This window comes from Halichoerus grypus, chromosome 13 (assembly GCF_964656455.1).
Source record: "Halichoerus grypus chromosome 13, mHalGry1.hap1.1, whole genome shotgun sequence".
NCBI classification, from domain to species: domain Eukaryota; kingdom Metazoa; phylum Chordata; class Mammalia; order Carnivora; family Phocidae; genus Halichoerus; species Halichoerus grypus.
The window spans coordinates 93,735,325-93,755,195 of record NC_135724.1 but is presented as its reverse complement, the minus strand read 5'-3'; the positions used below and the strand labels follow the sequence as shown (position 1 = coordinate 93,755,195).

The window sequence follows — 19,871 nt, the reverse complement described above, 5'->3', positions numbered from 1 at the left end:
ACCAAGAGCCATTTGGGAACAGCTAATGATGCAGGCACGTCTGGAATCCTCCCCATTTCGGGGCTGACATGAGAGAGTAAAGCAGGCATTTCAGTTCCCTGTTGCAGCGGGGAACGATGCAATCCCCCACACCTTGTTGCCAGCTCAGGATTGCTTCTGTTGGGTTTTATTAGGTCCCAAGGCCTCCAGATGGAAGCTGCTGGAAAGCAATTTCTGAAGCCAGCCTTAGCATGAAATGTAGACCTTCAATTAACACGATACTAAGTCTGCTAACAGAATTATAAACTGGGATGGCGAGGAGACAGCCTGCCTTTGGTCTCTGTGTTACAACTGATGTTTGTACCAATAGCTTAAGCGTGGGTGTTTCTAAACAATCCACGCAACTGGAGTCAAGAGATTTTTTTTTTCCCCATAATTTGGCCAGAAAACCAACTATACTAAGTAATATTAAAGAAGCTCCAGGCTTAGAGAATCCTTTACATGTGAATATACACAGGCTTAAAAATATTTTTTCCTGGTCTGCACTTCCTGCTCCCGAGCTCTGAGGAAGGATGGTTATAGGGAAATGTGCTCATGACATGGGAAACACGGCAGCACGGTGTGGAGAATAGTGGTACCTCAGTGTTGGGGGACAATAGGCACTGTGAGGGATCCCAGGGTGGGGGGTCCGTGCTGCAGGCCTGGCCCAGCACATGTGATTCCAGGGGGTCTGACCACCATAGCCACCACTTCCAGTTTTTTAGGAGAAGTCAGAAACTCAAACTTTTTTTTTTTAATGTGAATTGTTTTGATTTTGAAATACTGGCAGATAACTCCAACTAAAAAACAACCAATTACAAAAAGCACGGTGTGGACTAAGATATCCACTGGCCATGTTCAGCCAGCAGGTTGCCAGTCTTGGCAACTTAGTTTTGCCCCAAAAGGAGGTTGCCTCAGTGCAGAACAAACAAACAAGCAAAAGATCATGTTTTCTTAATCTTTAGCTGAAGAAAGAAAGTTGACAGGAGGAAACAAGGAGCGATTGGTCTGAGTGCTCAGCGCTGTCCTGGAAAGGGGGCAAGACTGTTCCAGGAGGAGACTGTGTCCTGCCAAAGCCTATTGCTTAGGTGCTTCTTATTTATTTGTTTACACAAGATTTGTTCATTTTTTTCCCCTACCAAGATGCTGTGCTAAAGAACAGAACTAAGTCCTTTTTTTATAAACCCTGAATCCCGCAGCTTTTTGTTTTTTCACAATATCATAAACTAGAGAAGAAGGATGATGGCATGGTGTATTCTTAACACCTGTGTAAAAAAATGAAGACATCACATCCTCACCTGCCTGCGCTGGTGATAAGGTGACATCGACTGCTGATACGAGATGGGGGGCACTTGTCTTAGAAGCAAGCTCGTTCACAGGGGCTGCAAAGTGATGCTTTCCTTTTCGCCCATTGATGAGATATTTTACGGCTGCTCTGAATCAGGCTTGCTCTGCTCTCACATCTTCCCAGCCCTCGGGTCTGGAGGAGCACTGTCTGATTGCAGTACAGACGCAAATATAATTTTAAACTTTCTAGTAGCCACATGGCAGAACGTAAGGACAAACAGGTGAAATTAATTTGAATAATACATTTTTATTTAACTGAATCTAACTTGCATATTATCACTTCACTAATGAAATCAACATAAAATAGTTAATACTTTATTTCACTCCTTTTTTTTCTGCAGTAAGTCTTGAAAATCTGGTATGTCCTTTACACCTACAGCACATCTCAGTCAGGACTAGCCACAGTGCTAGTGCTCAGTAGGGATAGTGCTAGTGCTCAGTACCCACAGCGTTAGTGCTCAGTAGGGACAGTGCTAATGCTCATTAGGGACAGTGCTAGTGCTCAGTTCCCACAGTGCTAGTGCTCAGTAGCCACAGTGCTAGTGCTCAGTTCCCACAGTGCTAGTGCTCAGTAGGGACAGTGCTAGTGCTCAGTAGGGAGAGGTCCCTATTCACCACCACACTGAGAGCAGAGATTCACATGGGACTCAAAGGTGTGCTGGACCAAGCTCGACATTGTGCCAGGTCCTAGAGAGTCTGTAAGAGAAGGTTTTGCTATTAAGGACCTTGTAGTCTTGTGGGTTTTTTTGTTTTGTTTTGTTTTAATTACGAATGAAACCGTTGGAAACAATGCTAAGTAGATACAACTCAGTCCCAAGAATCCCTTCCTGCCAAACCCACTTCTCCCAGTTGTTCCTGAGACAAATGTGCCTCCAGGAGATGGAACACATGCCGGGTTTCCGATGGGTGGCTCTGTGGTCACAGCCCCGAGTCACGGCTCTGAGGTCTGGGGACCTTTGGGGGCCAGACGGTCACTCCCTCTCTACTGCCACCAGGTAAACTGAGGACACGGCGGTGGAGTGAACCTGGCACAGTCCATAGATCAGACAGATTTTTTTAGGACAATAGTTTATGACTGAGGGAAATGCTTCTAGTGTTTTAAGTTTTAGAGCAACGAATTACAATATGATCTTAATTTTGTACAAAAATTGAGTATTAATATGTAGGTATCTGGAAAGAAAAAGAAGTGGCAGTAAATACAGCTTAATGTTAAGAATGACATCACCAAGTGGGGGAAATACAGCTGATGTTTCTTTTCTATTATTTTTCTAGACTTCATTTTTGTTTATAATGAAATTTACCATTTTCAAAAGGAAAAGTGTTATATATACTCTAGTGCCCTTTCTCCGGCTTACTATCTACGGGTCTTCAATGAAAAACAAGTAAGTTCTTCATTTACAAGCACATGGAACTTTCTCTAAATCGAACAGTGACATCCCTTAGTGTATATGTCAAATTTTCTAATTTTCAGAATGGCTTCATGTACCTTGTATCATTCAGGGCCCAAGACCATGAAGGATTTCAAACACAGGAAATGGATTTGGCAGGTGGTCACTCTGTGGGGTTAGCAGGTAGGTCCTGGCCTGCTTCTAGGGGCTGGTTCCAAGGACAGTTTGGTTCGTCAGAACCTTTGCCGTGCTCCTGTGGTCTGCGTGGTTTATCTGATGGCCCTTGGGCTGTGCTGTTGCTACACCTGCTGGGTGGAAGGACCTTCCCCCACTAGGCTGCCTGGCATCTCTTGGCCAGGTGTGCTGGGTTGAAAGGTGTCCTCCAAAAATTCACTCACAGGTCCAGCAGAACCTGTGAATGGGAACTTATTGGGAAATAGGGTCTTTGCAGATGCAGTTGGTTAAGGTGAAGTCGTACTGGAGTGGGGGTGGGCCCTGAATCCACCTGACACCTGAGTCCCTGACGTCCTTATAAGAAGAGATACAGAGACACCCAGGGGACGATGCCAAGTGAGGGTGCCGACAGAGGTCCGAGTGAATCAGCTGCGAGCCAAGGATTGCCGAGAGCCACCGGGAAGAGGCAAGGAGGGCTCCTTGCACAGAACCTTTGGAGGGAGCAGGACCCTGACACACCTTGACTTGGATTTCCAGCCTCCATTGTTTCAGCTGTTGTGCTAATGCTTTGGAGACGCAGCGCGTCCTGTGCTGCGTCCTGGGCCAGGCCGCGGGCTGTGCCGCGTTTCCTGTGTTGGTGCCGCCAGGCCACCCGGTGCCTCTAGGGGTCGAGCACGGGAGACTTAACAAGGATACTGAGGATACAGTGTTGCAAAACTAGAAGGACCAAAAGGGAGAGTTGAGGGACCCTGTACATTAGGGACGGCAAGAAGCAGCCACTACCCAGGGACCAGAGGACAAAAGAAAGCGGGGCATCACTGGAACCAAGGAGCATGGAGGACGGGCTGTCTCGGCATCTGGCCCCCTAGAAAATGGGGCCACTCTACGGGGACCTCCAGGCCGGTAGCGTGGACCCCGTGTGCAGACTTTGCAGGGAGTGTTGCACCGCTGGGGAGGCTCGGGGCTGCCTGAGCTGGAGCTACCCTGGCAGGAAGGAACCTGGAGAGTGGAAGCCCCACGGGCCGCCTCCTGCTGCCACCCCCCCCCCCCGCAGCCGGGGGTCTGGAAAACGTAGTTCTGGTCTTCCAGCCCGAGCCCTGCAGCCCGACTCGGGGCAGAGCATCGAAGGATAAGCATGGGGGGCAGAGACTGGAGGTAGACAAGCCGCACTTGTTTTCTCACATCATCCAAACCCTGAGGGATGGAAAGCTGAACGCATCGGCTCCATCCTGTGTCCGAAGAACCTGTGCACCTGTCAGCTGAGCCCTCTCTGCAGATTTGTCATGGATCAAGGTCCGAAGACCAAATTGCTGGCTTCACAGGGATGTTGTTTCGGTGGATTAATGGAGAATAATGACAATGCAGTGCATGATTTTACGTGTGTGTGTGTGTGTGTGTGTGTGTGAAGCATCCTTGTAAATCAGTTTTGCTCCTACTTAAAACAGAAAGGCTGTTTTCCCCTTTTGCAATTTAAAAAATCCACTTGGAAACCTGGGGTCTCATCGGATGAAATTTATCATCTCTGACATTAAAGGGCGTTCGAGCGCGATCATGTTCGGGAGCCCCCGGGAGGCTGGGGAAGCATGCATCTCGTGCGGGCTGTGGCCTCTGGTGCTCACCTCCGGCTGCGGGTATTAGGCTATTCTTGTCCTGCAGAGGAAATCCTTTTTGATAAGAATGGGATCATTCCTTTCATAATTCTTTGAAACTGTGTAGTTCAGGGACTCCTCCTCATCCACCACCCTCTTTTCTCAAATTCAATTTGCCAGTTTCTTTTTCTGCAACAGGATTATGTGTGTTTTCAAAAGCAAGGGATTAAGCAGATATTCTGTGATAAAAATTCACGTCGGGCTCGAAGAGCATCTGAGAATTGAGGGAGTCAGCTGGGAGTTTAGTGGGGTGCCTTAGGAGGGAGACCTGCTCTGGGGGGCACATGCACATGCTGGGGGCCTCTGCCCCAGGTCCCAGTCTCCTCCTCCCTTGCCATCCCCTGATCCCGCAGTCCAGTGGGCTGCCCACATCCTCCTTGGTCTCCCACACCCTTTCCCCCACTCCTCCTCATCTCGGGGTCCTTTGTTAGGTCCTACCAGTCCCTGCTCTTAACCCTTCACTGCTTTCCATCAACCTTTGAATAAAACCCAAACTCCCGCCAGAGCCCACACCTGGCCACCTCTCCTAGCGCGTGTTCTTCACCTTTTCTGTCCTGCTGTGCTCCGTTTTCAGCCTTTGCCCTGCTGCCCCTCCGCCTGGCATGCCTTCCATGAGCTATCCACACTGCTTGCTACTTCTCCTCTTTAGGTCTCTGCTTAGATGTTACCTGACACCTTCTCTGACCTCGTTTTCTAGAAATTGTCGTTTCCTGCTTTGCTTCTCTACATATACCATGCTATGTAGAAAAATAAAGAAACAGTTAATATACAAATAATATATATCCAGAGTATAGTAGAATATATATGTTCTCCCAAAAGGTCTGTAATGATAGGGATTTTCATACATGACTTAGCATGGCTGTGTTCCAATAAAACTTTATTCACAAAAACAGGAGGCTGGCTGATTTGGCACGTGGGCCATAGTGTGCTGACAGCTTCTGTAGAAAGCCACAGATCATTGATGCGCATCCCCAGAGGGTCTGCGGAGCCTCAGGCACGTCCTGGGTTTATCGCCCTCGGTCTCAGCCTGCCCAGCTCCCTGCTGCCTGCTTCCTCCCACCTCCCACCTCCTGTGGCCCTGCGTCCGCACAGCGGTGGCCACCCCCCATCCCCATCAATAGATCTAAGAAGAGTGGGAGGGAGAAGCCGAGTCGGAGAGCCTAGCCAAGATGGCAGGTGGAGTCAGTGGCAAATACACCTTGCAGGGTGCTCAGCTGCCCAGCCCTGCCGTGGATCTGCAATGCTCTGACTCACCGTATCAATGCGAATCCGGCAACATCTATTTTGCCACTTCAGAAAGCATGCTCGCTTATTATAGCTCAGACATTCAAGAGCTACAGCGTGGAGACTGGTGTGCAGGGCGGCTCGAAGGGACGCAGCGTCCGTCAGCGCACCGATGCAGGGGCAGGTGCAGCCTTCTGCCTGCGGCTGGGGGGCGGGGCAGGGTATAGGAGCGAGAGCACTGAGTGCATGGGTGAAGGTCTGGGCTCTGAAAAGGGCCAACTGTGTGAGTTTACTTACCTAGAAATGGGGACGGACAGTTAGGATCAAACACAAAACCATGCGTGTTTATGGCTAATTGTGACCATATGGAAATGCAGACTGGGGGCTGCCAAGTTTTCTGACTTTTTCACCAGAAAGTATGAATTGTTTTTATATAAAATTTCCTATTTTTAGGGGCACCTGGGTGGCTCAGTTGGTTAAGTGTCTGCCTGTTGGTCTCAGCCCAGGTCTTGATCTCAGGGTTGTGAGTTCAAGCCCCGTGTTGGGCTCCATGCTGGGTGTGGAGCCTACTTAAAAAAAATTTTTTTAAAAGAAAAAAATGTAGAGTTTCCTATTTTTAAATGTTGATAACTACTTAGATATCTTGGGGCCACATAAAACATGGTGGGTCAAATCCACTCACGGGCCCCCATTCTGAGTTATCTCCCTTATACAACACCGTGAGAAATATAAAAAGTCTAGACTTTCTTTCACATTGAGGGATGCTACAGACATTCACTTTGCTTTTGTCAGCTTTTGGGGTGGAAAGATCCTGCATGAATGAAAACAGAAACAGCAAATTTGTTGACAATTCCATCCAGAGAGAGAGAAAAAGCGAGCACGCTTTTAACTAGCAAAGCTTTCACCTTGAGTCCAGCCTGAGCAAAAGGAGCAATTTTTAAAAATGACCCCGGCTTAGTTCTAAGCACTGATGCAGCCCCTAATGACTTCTGCTTGCTAGACAGAGACGCAGTCTCGTTTCCTCCCATCAGAAGAAATCAGGATGCTTGCTCCAGTCCCTGGGGCTGATGAATTTATGAGAGAGAAAGATTTTCTTTTGCAGTTTGAGATGCAGCACGTGTCCAGCCTGGGTGGAGAATTCTGCACGGGGCGATCAGAAACTTACATTTATTTTCTCTCTAATATGCGCCAGGATCTTTCATGTGGGCTGGTTATTGCAATCTTCCCAACCACCCTGCAAGGCTATGGGTCACAGTGCTCATTTCTCCAGGTGAGATTAAGTAAGTTGCTGACAGCACACAGCTAGCCAGCAGGAGAGCTGGGGACCCCCAAAGCTGAGTCTCAACCTGCTTTTCTAGAGCTTTGCTGACCTCGTACTTTGGACCTGATCCAACTGTCTTCTTTCCAACTCCACGCCCCATGTCGGGCACTGATGGGGTAAAGTGGGACTCATGCAACATAAGTTCTGCTCAGAATGTCAGCGACAGAGGCAGGAAGGAATACTTCTGGGGCAAAGCTCATAAGGTAAATCATGGCCTCGTATCTGCCCAGAGAGTTTTCCACTGGACTGATCCCAGCGCTTGCAGATCCACAGCCCCGTTCACACTGCGTGGAGCTGCAGCTGGGACCAGAATGCCTGGTGGCACTGGTGTCCCATCTCAGGATCCCATCCAGGACACCGCCCTGCACTCAGTCGTCCTGCCTGCTTGGTCCACCTGAATTTGCCAGACTTTCTCAGTGTCCCCTTGTTTATTGTAACCTTGACACTTCTGAACAGTTTTGGATAAACCTCTGATGGCCTATCCCCCACTTTGGGGTTGTCTGATGTTTTCTCATGATTAGACTGGGGTTATAGATTCTGGGGAAAAAGTACCACAGAAAAAAACGTACCATGTCTCCTTGGTGAGGTTGGCCTTGCTCACTTGGTCGAGGTGCTGTCAGCCAGGTTTCTCCACAACAGATACTTGTCCTTCTCCTCCCATATTCTGGTCTTTAAAAGCAGGTCACAGAGTCCAGCCCACGTGTAAGAGGAGGGGAATTAAGCTCTATGTACCAAAATTCTATTTGATTTAAGTTAACTTGAATTGAAAATGCAACAGCCAATCTGGTGGCTATCCTATTGTACAGGGCAGACCTAAAGCATCTTGTGAGTTAGGGCTCTGGTACTGGGGCTGGCCTGCGGGTCCCTATGGCATAAGTCAGTAAATCCATAAATGCCCCCCAAAAAGTCCAGATACTGTCATGTAATTGGGGTGTGATGGTGAATTTTCTTTTTTTTTTTTTTTTGATGCTGAACTGAGACTCCCAAGCCCTTCTGGAAACTCTTCCCAGAGGATTCATAAAACCACGCAAGAGCTTGGTCTTCCTTCTTGAGCTTCTATTTTGGGAAAACTGAGCCAATCATTGTCACATATAGGGATTAAATGTGTCAGCCTATTCTGGACTCCTCTTCATTTCAGAAGCCAGTAACCACAGGATGATGTTGTTTTGACCCGAAATAATATGAAAGTGGGTGACAATGTCCCCTCACCTCCACAAGCCAGTCTGTCTTTGTGTGTCTGTCTGTCCCATTCTCCTACACACCCCTGGTTCTGTCATATAATTGCCCTGTGCCTCAGTTTCCCCATCTGCAAAATGGGGGCAAAAACAGTGACCCATTGAAGGGCTTGCTGGAAGGAATCAATGAGTTCGTCTATGTGACAGTGGCTGGTTCAGGGCCTGGTGCCACGTTAGTCACAACTACTGTTGTCCTAGAGTCACTCTGCTGCCCCATTGTAACCACGGCCACCGGCCTCACCAAGACATGCTACTGATTAATACGTTCAAGGCATTTCACTCGTACACTAAATGTAATTTTTAAAAGGATCTTTATATCACTATTATCAAATGAAAACCCATATTGCTTATTGTATATTTAATCCAACCGGAGAGATATAAAATAGAGAGGAGGCAATCTTTGAAGTTCTGTGTGCGGTGGCCTGCCCACGGCTCAGAGCCCATGGCCCACTTTCTATTTGTAGATGAGATGAGCCAGGAGCTCAGCACCTGCTGAGACACTCTGCAGGAGGACTTCAAGGGGTTGAGGACAGGGGTAACTTTGTCAGGATATGAGTCAGTTGTTTCAAATGCCAGGTCCAGGCACCACCTAAAATTACCAGAGAAACACACTTGGTTTGGGAAGAGCTTTGCTAAGTGACTCTGTGGGTGGTTTTGCCAACTCGCTCCCAGCCTTTACCTGAGTCAGAGCGCACGGGAGTCACCGGCCCCGCAGACGCGGCCAGGCTTGGACACTGACGGAGCAAAGACCATCGGAGCTGCCGTCTGGACTCCAAGCTCTGCTTCCACGCTCCCGAGCCCCTAGATCGTGTTGAGAGACAGCTGTCTCTCCATATCCACAGTGGGCGTGCTTGCCGGCAGCAGAAGATTCAGACAGATTCTTGCCGGAGCAGGATGTCGTTCAGTGAGGACGAGAAGCAGGGCGTCACCTTACTCTTTTAAAAATAACCTTTGAGTTAAAGGAACTTGGGGATGCGAGGTTCGGAGAATCAAGACAAGTAGCATCTACTCTTTGATCCAGAGTCCACTCTGCCCACAGGTGGGACAGCCCCATTTCAGAGCGGGGCACTGGCCGTCATGACGGAGGGGACTGGGAAGTTCAGAGTCCCCTGAGGAAGGGAGCCCACCTGACGTCTGCTCGACGGCGAGGTGAGCATGCGTTGGTGCACAAACTGTTGAACGGAGCTGGCAAGGTGTGGCCCATGACCCCCAAACAGGTCTCAGACAGGCTTTCTTTAGTTGCCAGCATTTTAAATTGGGGAAGTCTCACCTCAAACTAGTGGTTTCTGGTTTCTCTTCAAAAATAGAAGATGTGGGTGATGCTTGCCCATGTTCACTGTTGGCTGGGCCTGGGTAACGGGGCCTTTCCTCAGAGGGCAGACACCCTTCTCTTTGCCCCAGTCCCAACCACCACCACTGACCATCAACCCCAGGGTGCCTCACGTGCCTGGGTAGTTCCTAGGCTTTGGGAGCCAGCCGGTTTGAAGTCTGCCCTGTAAGGTCATCTCTGCCAGAACCTCTGAAACCCACTGCCCCTTGACTTCTAGAAGAAGGGAGCTATGACACTGGTGAGCTTTGCTGTCTTCGTACCTCTGAAGGGGCACCACTGTGCCCCACTGGCATGGCCAACATGAGGGAGAACTGTGGGTGCCACAAGTTGGTGCAGAAGTGGGGATGCAGGACTCCCAACACTCCTTGCTGCCCCAAACTGCTTGGCAGTTTCTACAAAACCTAAATGCATGTATAGGCCATGGTCCAGCAGCTCCATCCCTAGACAAATACCGGCCAAGAGATACACACATCCACCAAAAGACATGTTCAAGGATGTTCTTTGCAGCACTATTTTTAAAGGCTCCAGATTGGAGTCAACCTCAGTGTTCAACAATAGCTGAAGACAAATAAACAAATTTTAGAATATTTATACGTGAGATGAAGTGATGAAGTAGAGCAAGCTGCTATTTCACACTCTCGTAGATGGATCGTGGACAAAATATTGACAAAAATATCCAGACACCAAAAAGATGTCTCCATTCCATTTGCATAGAGTTAACGAAGAGCCATAATGAATTTGTGGGGGGGGGGAGCTAGAAGTCACAAGAGTGGTTACGTTTTGGGAGGGTCTTGACTGGGAGGAGACAGGAGAGAAATTCAGGGCTGCTGGAAATGGTCTATTTCTCAATCTGGGTTATGACTATGCTGATGTGAGCACTTTGTAAAAATTAGCAGAGTTGTATGCTTATGATCTGTGCACTTTTGTGTATGTATGCTCTGTTTTAATCTAAAAAGTTAGCTTAAAGATATCTGAAAACTGTAGAAAAAGAATTTGGTCTGTTTTGTATGGCGTCAGATGTACCTACCACATGGCAGACAGGTGTGGATCTAAAACTGAGGACATATTTTCTAACACCCACAGGGCCCTGAGTCATAAGGAAAATTCTGTTGATACTAATGGAAGTGATCTGTCTTTGGGGAGAGAAAAGTCTGTCTTACTGAGTCAACGTCTGGGAAATATGGAGAGCTCCTTAATTCGTCTGAATTTGCAGCCTAACCCTGCCTCATTGGGCCAGATTGTAGAAGCACCATTTTCATTTGCTTGTATAGCTCAAGGTTGCTGTAATCAAGAATTTGAGATTTGGTGGAGGAAGGCCCCTGGCTGGAGGGAGAGCATGGAGTGCAGAAGCTCTCAAGAGGTAGCACCATGTTTGTAACAAATCATCTCTTGCAAAAGCAAAACACTTTTTTTAAAAGGCACTTAAATATTTCACGTTGCTGTGTTATTTGTAGGAGGGTCCTAGGAGGCCCATCCTTTACATTAACTAAGTTATAATCGATATGTTTTCTTTCTCACATTAGCAGCAGGCAAACTCAGTACTTAAATGTGATATTCAGTCCATGGGTAAAAATCTTCTTTATGTGATTTCCTTGGCACACATTTTTCTACATAGTGTTCTCTTTTTCCTTTTTTTTTTTTAATCATTATTCTTAACTGCCTTATTGCATAAATATTTTTTAAAGATTTTATTTATTTGAGATAGAGCGAGAGTGAGAGAGAGAGCACAAGCAGGGGGAGTGGCAGGGAGAGGGAGAAGCAGGCTCCCTGCTGAGCAAGGAGCCCGACGTGTGGCTCAATCCCAGGACTCCAGGATCATGACCTGAGCTGAAGGCAGATGTTTAACCGATGATCCACTCAGGTGCTTTGGCATAATTATTTTTATTACAGGCATCCTTGAATCCTTTTTTTTTTTTTTTGAGAGTAGGTGGAATGCAGTAATTAATATGCATTGTATATGCTGAACAAGTATAGGGTGGAGACACATTTTATGCAGGGATTCAGTTCTGAAGTCAACAGGTTATGCTGAAATCACATATAGGAAAAATGGCCCTGAGAGTTCCCTTGGCAGGAGCCCTATTGGAGATGGACCTAGCAAGTGCTGGCCTTTCCCACTAGCATTGGAGAAGACTGCTGTTTATTGGTTGAGGACCAGATGTGGTGGTGGTTTGCCTTTGGGGACCAGTGGTCCCAAGGAGCACTCAGGGAAGAAGCTCGTGGACACATGGATGGGGTCATGTTTGCCTCACTTCAGGCTCTGTCCCCGGAGGCATGGGTGGCACTCTTTGTAACATAAAACTCACCATTTTGCAGTGAACAATTCAGTGGTGTTTAGCACATTTATGATGTGGTACAATCACTACTTCTATCTCATTCCAAAACCCTCTCATCACCCCAAAGCAGACCCCATGCCCATTAACAGCCACTGTTTACCCTCTCCTTGCCCAGCCCCTGGCCACCATCAGGGTGCTTTTTCTGTCTGATTTACCTGTTTTTGACATTTCATATCAAATATATACAATATGGGACATTTTATGACTGGCTTCTTTCACTCAGCATGTCTTTGAGGCTCATTCATGTTGTAGCAGGTGTCTCTGCTTCATTCTTTTTTATGGCTGAATGGTACACCATTGAGTGTCGAGACCACATTTTGTTTATCTGTTCATCAGACGATGGACATCTGGGTAGTTTCCACCTTTTGTCTATTGAGAATAGTGCTGCTCTGAACATTCATATATGAGTATTTGTTTGAACACCCATTTTCAATTCTTTGAGGTGTATACCAGGAGTGGGATTACTATGGTAATTCTGTTCCACTTTTCTGAGGAATCATCGAACTGTTTTCCGCAACAAGTGTACCACTTCACATCTGCACCAGCAGTGTAGGAGAGTCTCAGCTTTTCTGCATCCTGGGAAAGGTGGCATGTTAACTGTTCACCCTTCCTCTCCCCTTACTCCCCAACCTTGAGAATCCTATGTGAAAGAATTCCCATAGGTTCAACTCCATTGTTTTTGGTAGAGAAGACCTGTCTTTGGGGCAGCCTGTGTTCTGATGAGGGTGACCATTGGGAACCAAGCAAATTTTTGACTGTGCTTATTTTCCATTAGTAGGACAGAGCATAGGTTCCAAGTACATGTAAGTTAATGAAATACATTTATGGAGAGGAGCTTTATTTAAAATTCACACATTTCTCTGGTTCATGAGCTTGCATTAGAACCTGCTTAACATGTTATATTTTTCCACTTGAGCTTGTCTCTAACCTGTGTTAGAAAAATAGCTTTTAAATAGCACAGTGCTTCTCTGTAATTGCAGTATTGGCATATGTAGTATGCCTGAATGTCACACAGGTCCGGAAGAGCATGTGTCTGTCATAGTTAAAGCAAGTGCACGTTTATAGATTTTCCTGAGTATAGAAAGGAACTAAGAGGCTTGTCTCTCCCCTCCCCAGACCTGAGCACGACAGGAAACCAGATATAGTTGTTTCAGTAACAGTCTGTTTATTGGCATAACAATCTCTCACATTCAAATGGCCCTTCCCAGTTTGAAAAGTGCATGTCTATGCAGTCTTTCATTTAAATTGACACTCAGTAAATGTTAGAATTAGGCTTCAAACCCAGGTCCTCCAGGTCCCAATGATTTCTCCATATCACGTGATGATTTAGCCAATAGTCCTAGCCTTGAGCTTAAGGGGCAGGAGTTGGGTCAGGACCACGGACAGCGTCCTGGATAGCCCCATGGACAGCACCCCAGACAGCACCATGGACAGCACCCCAGACCCAGGCAAAGGGTTCCTTCCATTCTTCTTCTTCCTTTGTTTCAAACGCTGTCACCCCAACCACCCCTTTACACATGCACACGCGCGCGCATACACACACACACACACACACGAAACACACACACAATCCCTTCTCCTTTCAAACCTCCATCCTCCTGGCTGTGCCTCTAGGCGAGAACCACTCATAAAGCCTTTTCAGAAAGAAAAACATTATCAAGCACATCCCAGTGTTGACTTAAATTTTTATTATATGTTATTATAATTGATAATCATTACAACCTGATTTTACTAGACTTGCATATTATAACTACATAGTCTATATTATACTCGAACTTATTATGATTATGTATTTATAATTCATAACATAATTACATGTGCCCAGTGATAAAACTGGTTTATAGAATTTTTACAGCTTTCCTAAACCATAAAACCAAAATGAATGAACATATTTGAGAGAAGCAAATATGTGAGGCCAATAAAGTCCAAATTCAAACTTGCTGTAATTTAATATGTCAGATATTATTTTGCTTAAATTTTCCTTTATAGGGAAGATAGCTCCATTTGACAGTTGGCTGAACATTGATTCACTATTTCTCCCACTGACCTTTCAACCTCCTGCAAAGTCTTTGATTCTTTTTTCCCCCAAAGATTTGTTTATTTGAGAGAGAGAGCGAGCAAGCAGGGGAAGCAGCAGGCAGAGGGAGAGAAAGAAGCAGACTCCCTACTGAAGACAAAGCATGACACGGGGCTCAATACCACAACCCTGAGATCATGACCTGAGCCAAAGGCAGATGCTTAACTGACTGAGCCACCCAGGCGGCCCTAAAGTCTCTGATTTAAGCACATATGAAGTCATTTGCCTTCATCTACGTGAACTTCACTGACTTTTCTTCATCTCAGGGTGGTCAGGTCGGCAATTTTGTCTCCCACCCTGACAGGCTGTGTTTCTTCTATCACAACACATGGTCCTGCACCAGGGTCCCCAACGGCCACACCCGTGAGGAGGGGCTGTCTCTCACTTGCTCTTTCCAGGGCGTCCAGGGAGCCCCGTGCCTGACACACACACACTGGAGGATGTTATTGAAGTGAAGAGAACTGACAAGTCATGTCATGAAGGAGTGCTTTCTGTTTCTCACGTCATGGTTTCCCTCCAGGGAAAGTGGCCATCTTACCATTGAAATGTGGATTTTATTACAGTTCATGGTGCGGTGAGGTGGGGTTTCTGAAGACCTGGGTACCCCCTCGCCTAGCCCTGGAGCTGCTCTCGGGAACTTTGGGGGAAACTCCGGCTGTATTTCTACATTTTAGGCAGGGGCTGCATCTTAGCTTGGGAAGCTGTAACAAAATTCCACAGACTAGGCAGCAGAAGCTTTATTTTCTCACGGTCCGGGGCTGGAATTCAAGGTGCTGCTCTCTGGTGAGGGCTCTGCTCCTGGTTTGTGGGTGGCCCCCTTCAAGCTGTGTCCTCACATGGCCTTTCCTCGGTGCACGTGCAGAGAGCTCTCTCCTGCCTCTTCTTCTCATAAGGACACGGGTTCTACTGGATTAAAGCCCCACCCTGTGACCTCATTTAATTACTTCCCTAAAGGCTCCATCTCCAAATATAGTCATAATGGGAGATTAGGGCTTTAACATATGAATCTGGGGGGACACAGTTCAGTCCATAGCAGGTAGCCAAGACAACATAGGGGGTAGGCACAAGTCGGCAAACTTACCTTTGGTGACCCTATATCTTCTCCTTTCTCTCCTTGCACACAGGGAATTCACCCCCACCCCATCCTGCCTGCACCCAGAACCCCCCCCCCCCCGCAACTTCACCCTACCAATCCTTTATTCTAATCAGGTCTGACTTGTTTTACAAAGTGCCCAATTTTTAACCTAACTCAACCTGTAGACATATCTATTATGGGGAGGAGAACACTGTATGTTTTTATCTGAATTAAGAGCCAACATTTAAAAACAGGGATGTTTCAGATAGAAACCCAGACCTCCAGCTCCTAAAAACCTGGAACAGCTGGGTTCCCTTTCCTACTAGGCCTCAACAGGTTGAAGCCAGGTTACAGTTGACCTCTTTAGATGGGGCATGAGCATTTACAATCACTGTATTTCTTATCACTCTAGAATGTTCTTCTTTTTGGTCCAATCTACCCCTTTATATTGCCTGCTCATTCCCTGGGGTGTTTGAATTTGTAACTCTTGCCTGGGTCCTTCTCTTTTTCCCTTATCCTTATCAGAATTCTTTTCCCCCATATTTTGGCTAAAGAGGAGATAAAAAGTCAAATAAGGCTATTCCAGGTTAATGCATTAGTGAATATTAATGGATCAAAAAACTCCGGAACTAGTGCTTTCTGCAGTCGCCCTTTGAGGGAGGTTCTAGGGGTACAGAGTCCTCAGATCAGATCCCACAACTCTGGTCGGCCCCTGGAGCTGGTCCTAACTTCTGTGTGTTCCTCTAGGAAGTGGAGATAAGGCCTGAGTTCCTTCCCTTGTGTGCTTGAAGACAGTCAGATTCAACAAACTATCTGTGCATCTTGATTCTTACAGGGCAGGCCCTGTCTCACCACGCATCCACCGTTCGGTAAATCCGAAACCCTCTGACTCTGTTTGGCTTTACACTTAAAGGGTTTAAGACTCAAACCGTTCCCATGGCGATGCTCAAGCCCTCCCAAGGAAAGCAAATCTGAAATTCCTGCAGAAGCAAGGCTGGTTGTGCTCTCTTCATGCCGCTATTTCAGGTCAGGAGCGCTAAGCTAGAGGGTGATTTCATGCAGCGGTGTTTGGAAAGTTCTTCATTATCTCAGTCCTGGTGATGCGTGAGTCACCAGATCCTCGACTTCAGGCCGTGGGTGTGTGTCGTCAAACTCAGCTCCTGGCTCTCCGATGTGGTCCAGAGTCACCAGTGTCGCACCTGCACAATGGGGGATGACACTGGGGGGCATGGCTTATGCCGTGGCATACAACGGTGCGTGTGCACCTGGCGTCGTGGCGCCGGCGCGGCTGCTCCCTTGCCCCGGGCTGTGCTACTCAGATATGAGTGTCAGGTTATATTAAATCTACTCTGTCCTCCTCCTCCTCCCTCTCCCGAGAATTGTCATAGCTGGTGCCACCCGCGCGTGTTGGGAGACTCTCATTTTGTCGTGTTGCGACCACAAGCCCACATCTTTTGGGGGCCTGCTGGTCTCAAGCATGCGACCAATACACAAGGTGATCTGTATTTTGCTTGGTGGTATTTCTTTGGTGGTGCTGATTAATTCAGAAAGGAGCCCTCTAATTGGAGCGGGGACAGCATCCCTGGGTGGGCAGCTCTGGTCCTGCACAGTGTCACTGATGAGAGCTTCCAGGGTAAGTCTTCCCACTTTTCAGCATCTTAATAGGATCAGAAGCATGAACAGCAGACATTTTCTGAATCTTCCCCTACGTACTGCAAATACATGCATGTCAGAGCAACATCGTGCCCCTGTTACGACAAGGGGCACAGTTTGCAGTAACTGTAGTACGTGGGACGAGACCCCCCCCCGCAACCAGCCCCATAGCTCCCCGCCCCCGGCCACCTCTAGGCTTTCTCGGGGGTAAACAGCAAGTGTGGGTAAAGTGAGGTACCCATAATGTGGAGAATAAATCCCAGTCTCTGCAGTCTTTGGGCCTTTGCTGGGTGCCTTTGTCAGTGAATGGGCTTCTTTCGACATCATTGCGTGAAGTGCTTTGGCACCTGCTCAGGTATTTTGTGATGATTTCAGCGTAGGGTGGAGGATTGTTTGGGGATGATTTTGTTTTCAGCAGCTCCTTCTGTGGTTGGCTTCTTGCGGGGTGGTGGGGTAGTGGGGGCGTCCAGTGTAGTAAGTGGTACCCGAAGTGCCAATTCACGCTTGGACCGATTTGGAGAAATGGCATCCGCAAGACAGGGTGGCGATTCTTTCCCTTTGCACAGTGACACCGTGGCTCAGTGCTTCCTGGACAGGATTTAGGTCCTGAGCCTTTTTCTTAGGAAGATTGATTTCATCAGGTTAAGCAGCTGACCTTGAGTCACTAAGAAGGAACATAAACAGAACAAGTGGATGTAACATTTCTATAGCCCCCAGAAAATTAGGTGAAAGAGGCAGCACTGTTCCCCTTCCTGATGTTCCTTTCCTGCAGTCCACTCTTCTAGGTGAGGTGCAAAGAGAGGCGATGTCCTTTGGAAGATGGGAAGATGTAGGCAGATGTGGTGGTGCCTGCCATAGGGAAGGGCCACCTGTTTGAGCCACGACCGGGTGCTCGGTGTTGTGTGAGAATTACCGTGCTGCATCTCTACACCATCTGATCGGGTAGTAGGCACTTTTACATCCTTAGACCTCAGGGAGTGTGGAGGTGTTGGACAGCCTGCTCGAGACACGCAGCTTGCAGGGAGAAGGGCTAGAATTTGTAGTTAGGCAGTTTGACCTCAGAATCAGTACTCCAACCCCTATAACACCCAAGTGTCTCCCATAAGCCTCTGAGGTATGGCTGTCTTCGTCGACTGCCGGGCATCAGAGGTCTCCAAGGTCAGGACTCTGGTGTTTGGATGAGTACACCCATCCCCTGTAGATCACCAGTGTTATGGGGGAATATCTCCTGAGGAGGCAACGTGATTCCCATAGGTCAAGGAATCACCACTAGTACGGTGTGTGGGTAAGGCGTGTGGAGGTTGCTTCCTTGTGTTTGATCCAAAGAGTGGAGGAGCTCCTGATTATGGTGGTGGAGAGGAAGGGACGTTGACTGAAATATGGGACCTGGGAATAGTGAGGAGGAGCCTCTTTCCTGGGGGAAGTGTCTGAAACCACAGGACTCTCGGCCCCTTTCCTGTTGGGAGGGTGAATGGAGCATAAAACTAGAGCACTCAAAGTGTGATAGAGGAGTCGCCAGATCAGTTCAAGATGTGGGTGGATATCAGCTCCCCAAGGGAGCGACCGGAGGACAAAGATGAAGGACCAGGCAAACAGGGAAATTGCAAACCTGACTGTTGGAGGCTGAGTCGCCAGTCGCCTCCCACTGTGGCGGTTCATGGTCTCTATCGCCTCTTTCTTGTCCTCCCTTCTTTCCCCTTTGTGAGACCCCTCAATGCACTTATTGAAGTCATTTTCAGATTGCTTTATTATTTTTATTTCCTCTGGAGTAAATGCATCCTGATTATTGATTTTGTTGAATCTGTCTAGTACTGTGAGGTTTTTTTTTTACTGTGTTTTGGAATTTCTATTTTCAGACTTTTCTTTAACGGGGAATTTTACCCCCAATTTCTCTCTCTTTCTGTGCTCAGCCCCACCCCTGTCTGACCTCTTTGTAGTTACTACACCACACTCTGAATGCCCCCAGTCTTGGATTAGGTTTTGTTACTGGTAGCTCACAGTTCCCATACTCGGTGATACTAGGGCATAACACCGCGCAGACACTGAGCCAGTGGGCAGCTCCTTCACTTCCCCAGGTGCATTACCTCACATAAGCTAGAATTCTGGGCAGACATCCGTTACTTTCAGCTTTCTTTGGTGGCTGGGGGCTGGACCAGCCTTGGGTCAGGCGCTGAGCTCTGCTCAGGTCTCTTGCCTCATGCAGGAACTTTGAATCCCACATATTCTGAAAATCCAAACCACACCAAATCAAACCTGGACTCCCAATTCTGTGCCTGTCTGGGCAGAGAATCTGGCAGGCCCCAGAGTTCTGCTCATCCCCGGTGCTCCAGCCACTCATAGTCCTCAGAGATTTTTACCTCATTTTTGAGCAGGACAACCCTTTAAAATTTTCTCTAGCACACTTATTATGGCAATGTGTTTGGAGCAGTGTTTGTGAGGAAAGGGTCAGGTCAAAGCTTGACTTAACAAGATTGCCTTGTTAGGATACAGACGTAGTGCAGGCAAGCACGCCACATGTTGGGGGTGAATTATCTGCTGGGAACCTCATAATGTGCTTAATACATATTATTTTATTATATTCTTATAACATCAATGTGGAGCACTGTTACTCCCATTTTATAGAGTAGGACACTCATGGCTCAGAAAGAAGAAAGAAGCTGGTCCCACCTCACATGGAGTATGGATTGCAGAATCACCCCCAACCTGGGACCTACCTCCAAAATCAGAACCCTTAGCCACCATGCCCTGCACGTCCCTGAAGTTGGGGGTCATCTCACGAAACCCTTTCCTTCTGTCCTAGGAAAATGAACTGAAGGATGCCGCCCAGGGGGAGCACCGCCTGAGACTGCATGATGCCGGCCTTCCTGCAAGGGCCTGGCAGCCTGACAAGGTAACAGGAGGCAGGGTGGCAGGGAGGGGCGTCGGGGAAGGGGGGCAGGGGCAGAGGGCACCACACAATGCCACCCAGTGCGTGGGTGGCCAGTTCCCGGGCCACACCTCTTCTGTTCCTTCATACGACGCCCGCACAAAGCACTCAGTGCTGTCTT

General features: G+C 47.7%; 1 protein-coding gene across 14 annotated transcripts in view; it reads left to right on the top strand.

The window, feature by feature from the left end:
- RIMBP2 (RIMS binding protein 2) overlaps positions 1-19,871 on the top strand; it is a 205,254-nt gene that overhangs the window by 95,440 nt on the left and 89,943 nt on the right. For 6 of the 14 annotated variants that reach the window (XM_078061134.1, XM_078061132.1, XM_078061138.1 and 3 more), the window contains exons 1-2: positions 16,589-16,804; positions 19,625-19,714. The exons of 1 other annotated variant lie outside the window; for it this stretch is intronic. In XM_078061134.1, coding sequence (XP_077917260.1) covers positions 16,649-16,804; positions 19,625-19,714 — 246 coding nt within the window. In that variant the 5' untranslated portion in view covers positions 16,589-16,648. Of the gene's footprint in view, positions 1-9,050; positions 9,506-16,588; positions 16,805-19,624; positions 19,715-19,871 lie in introns of those variants that run through there. 7 more of the 14 variants (XM_078061140.1, XM_078061139.1, XM_078061141.1 and 4 more) reach the window with 2 other exon arrangements.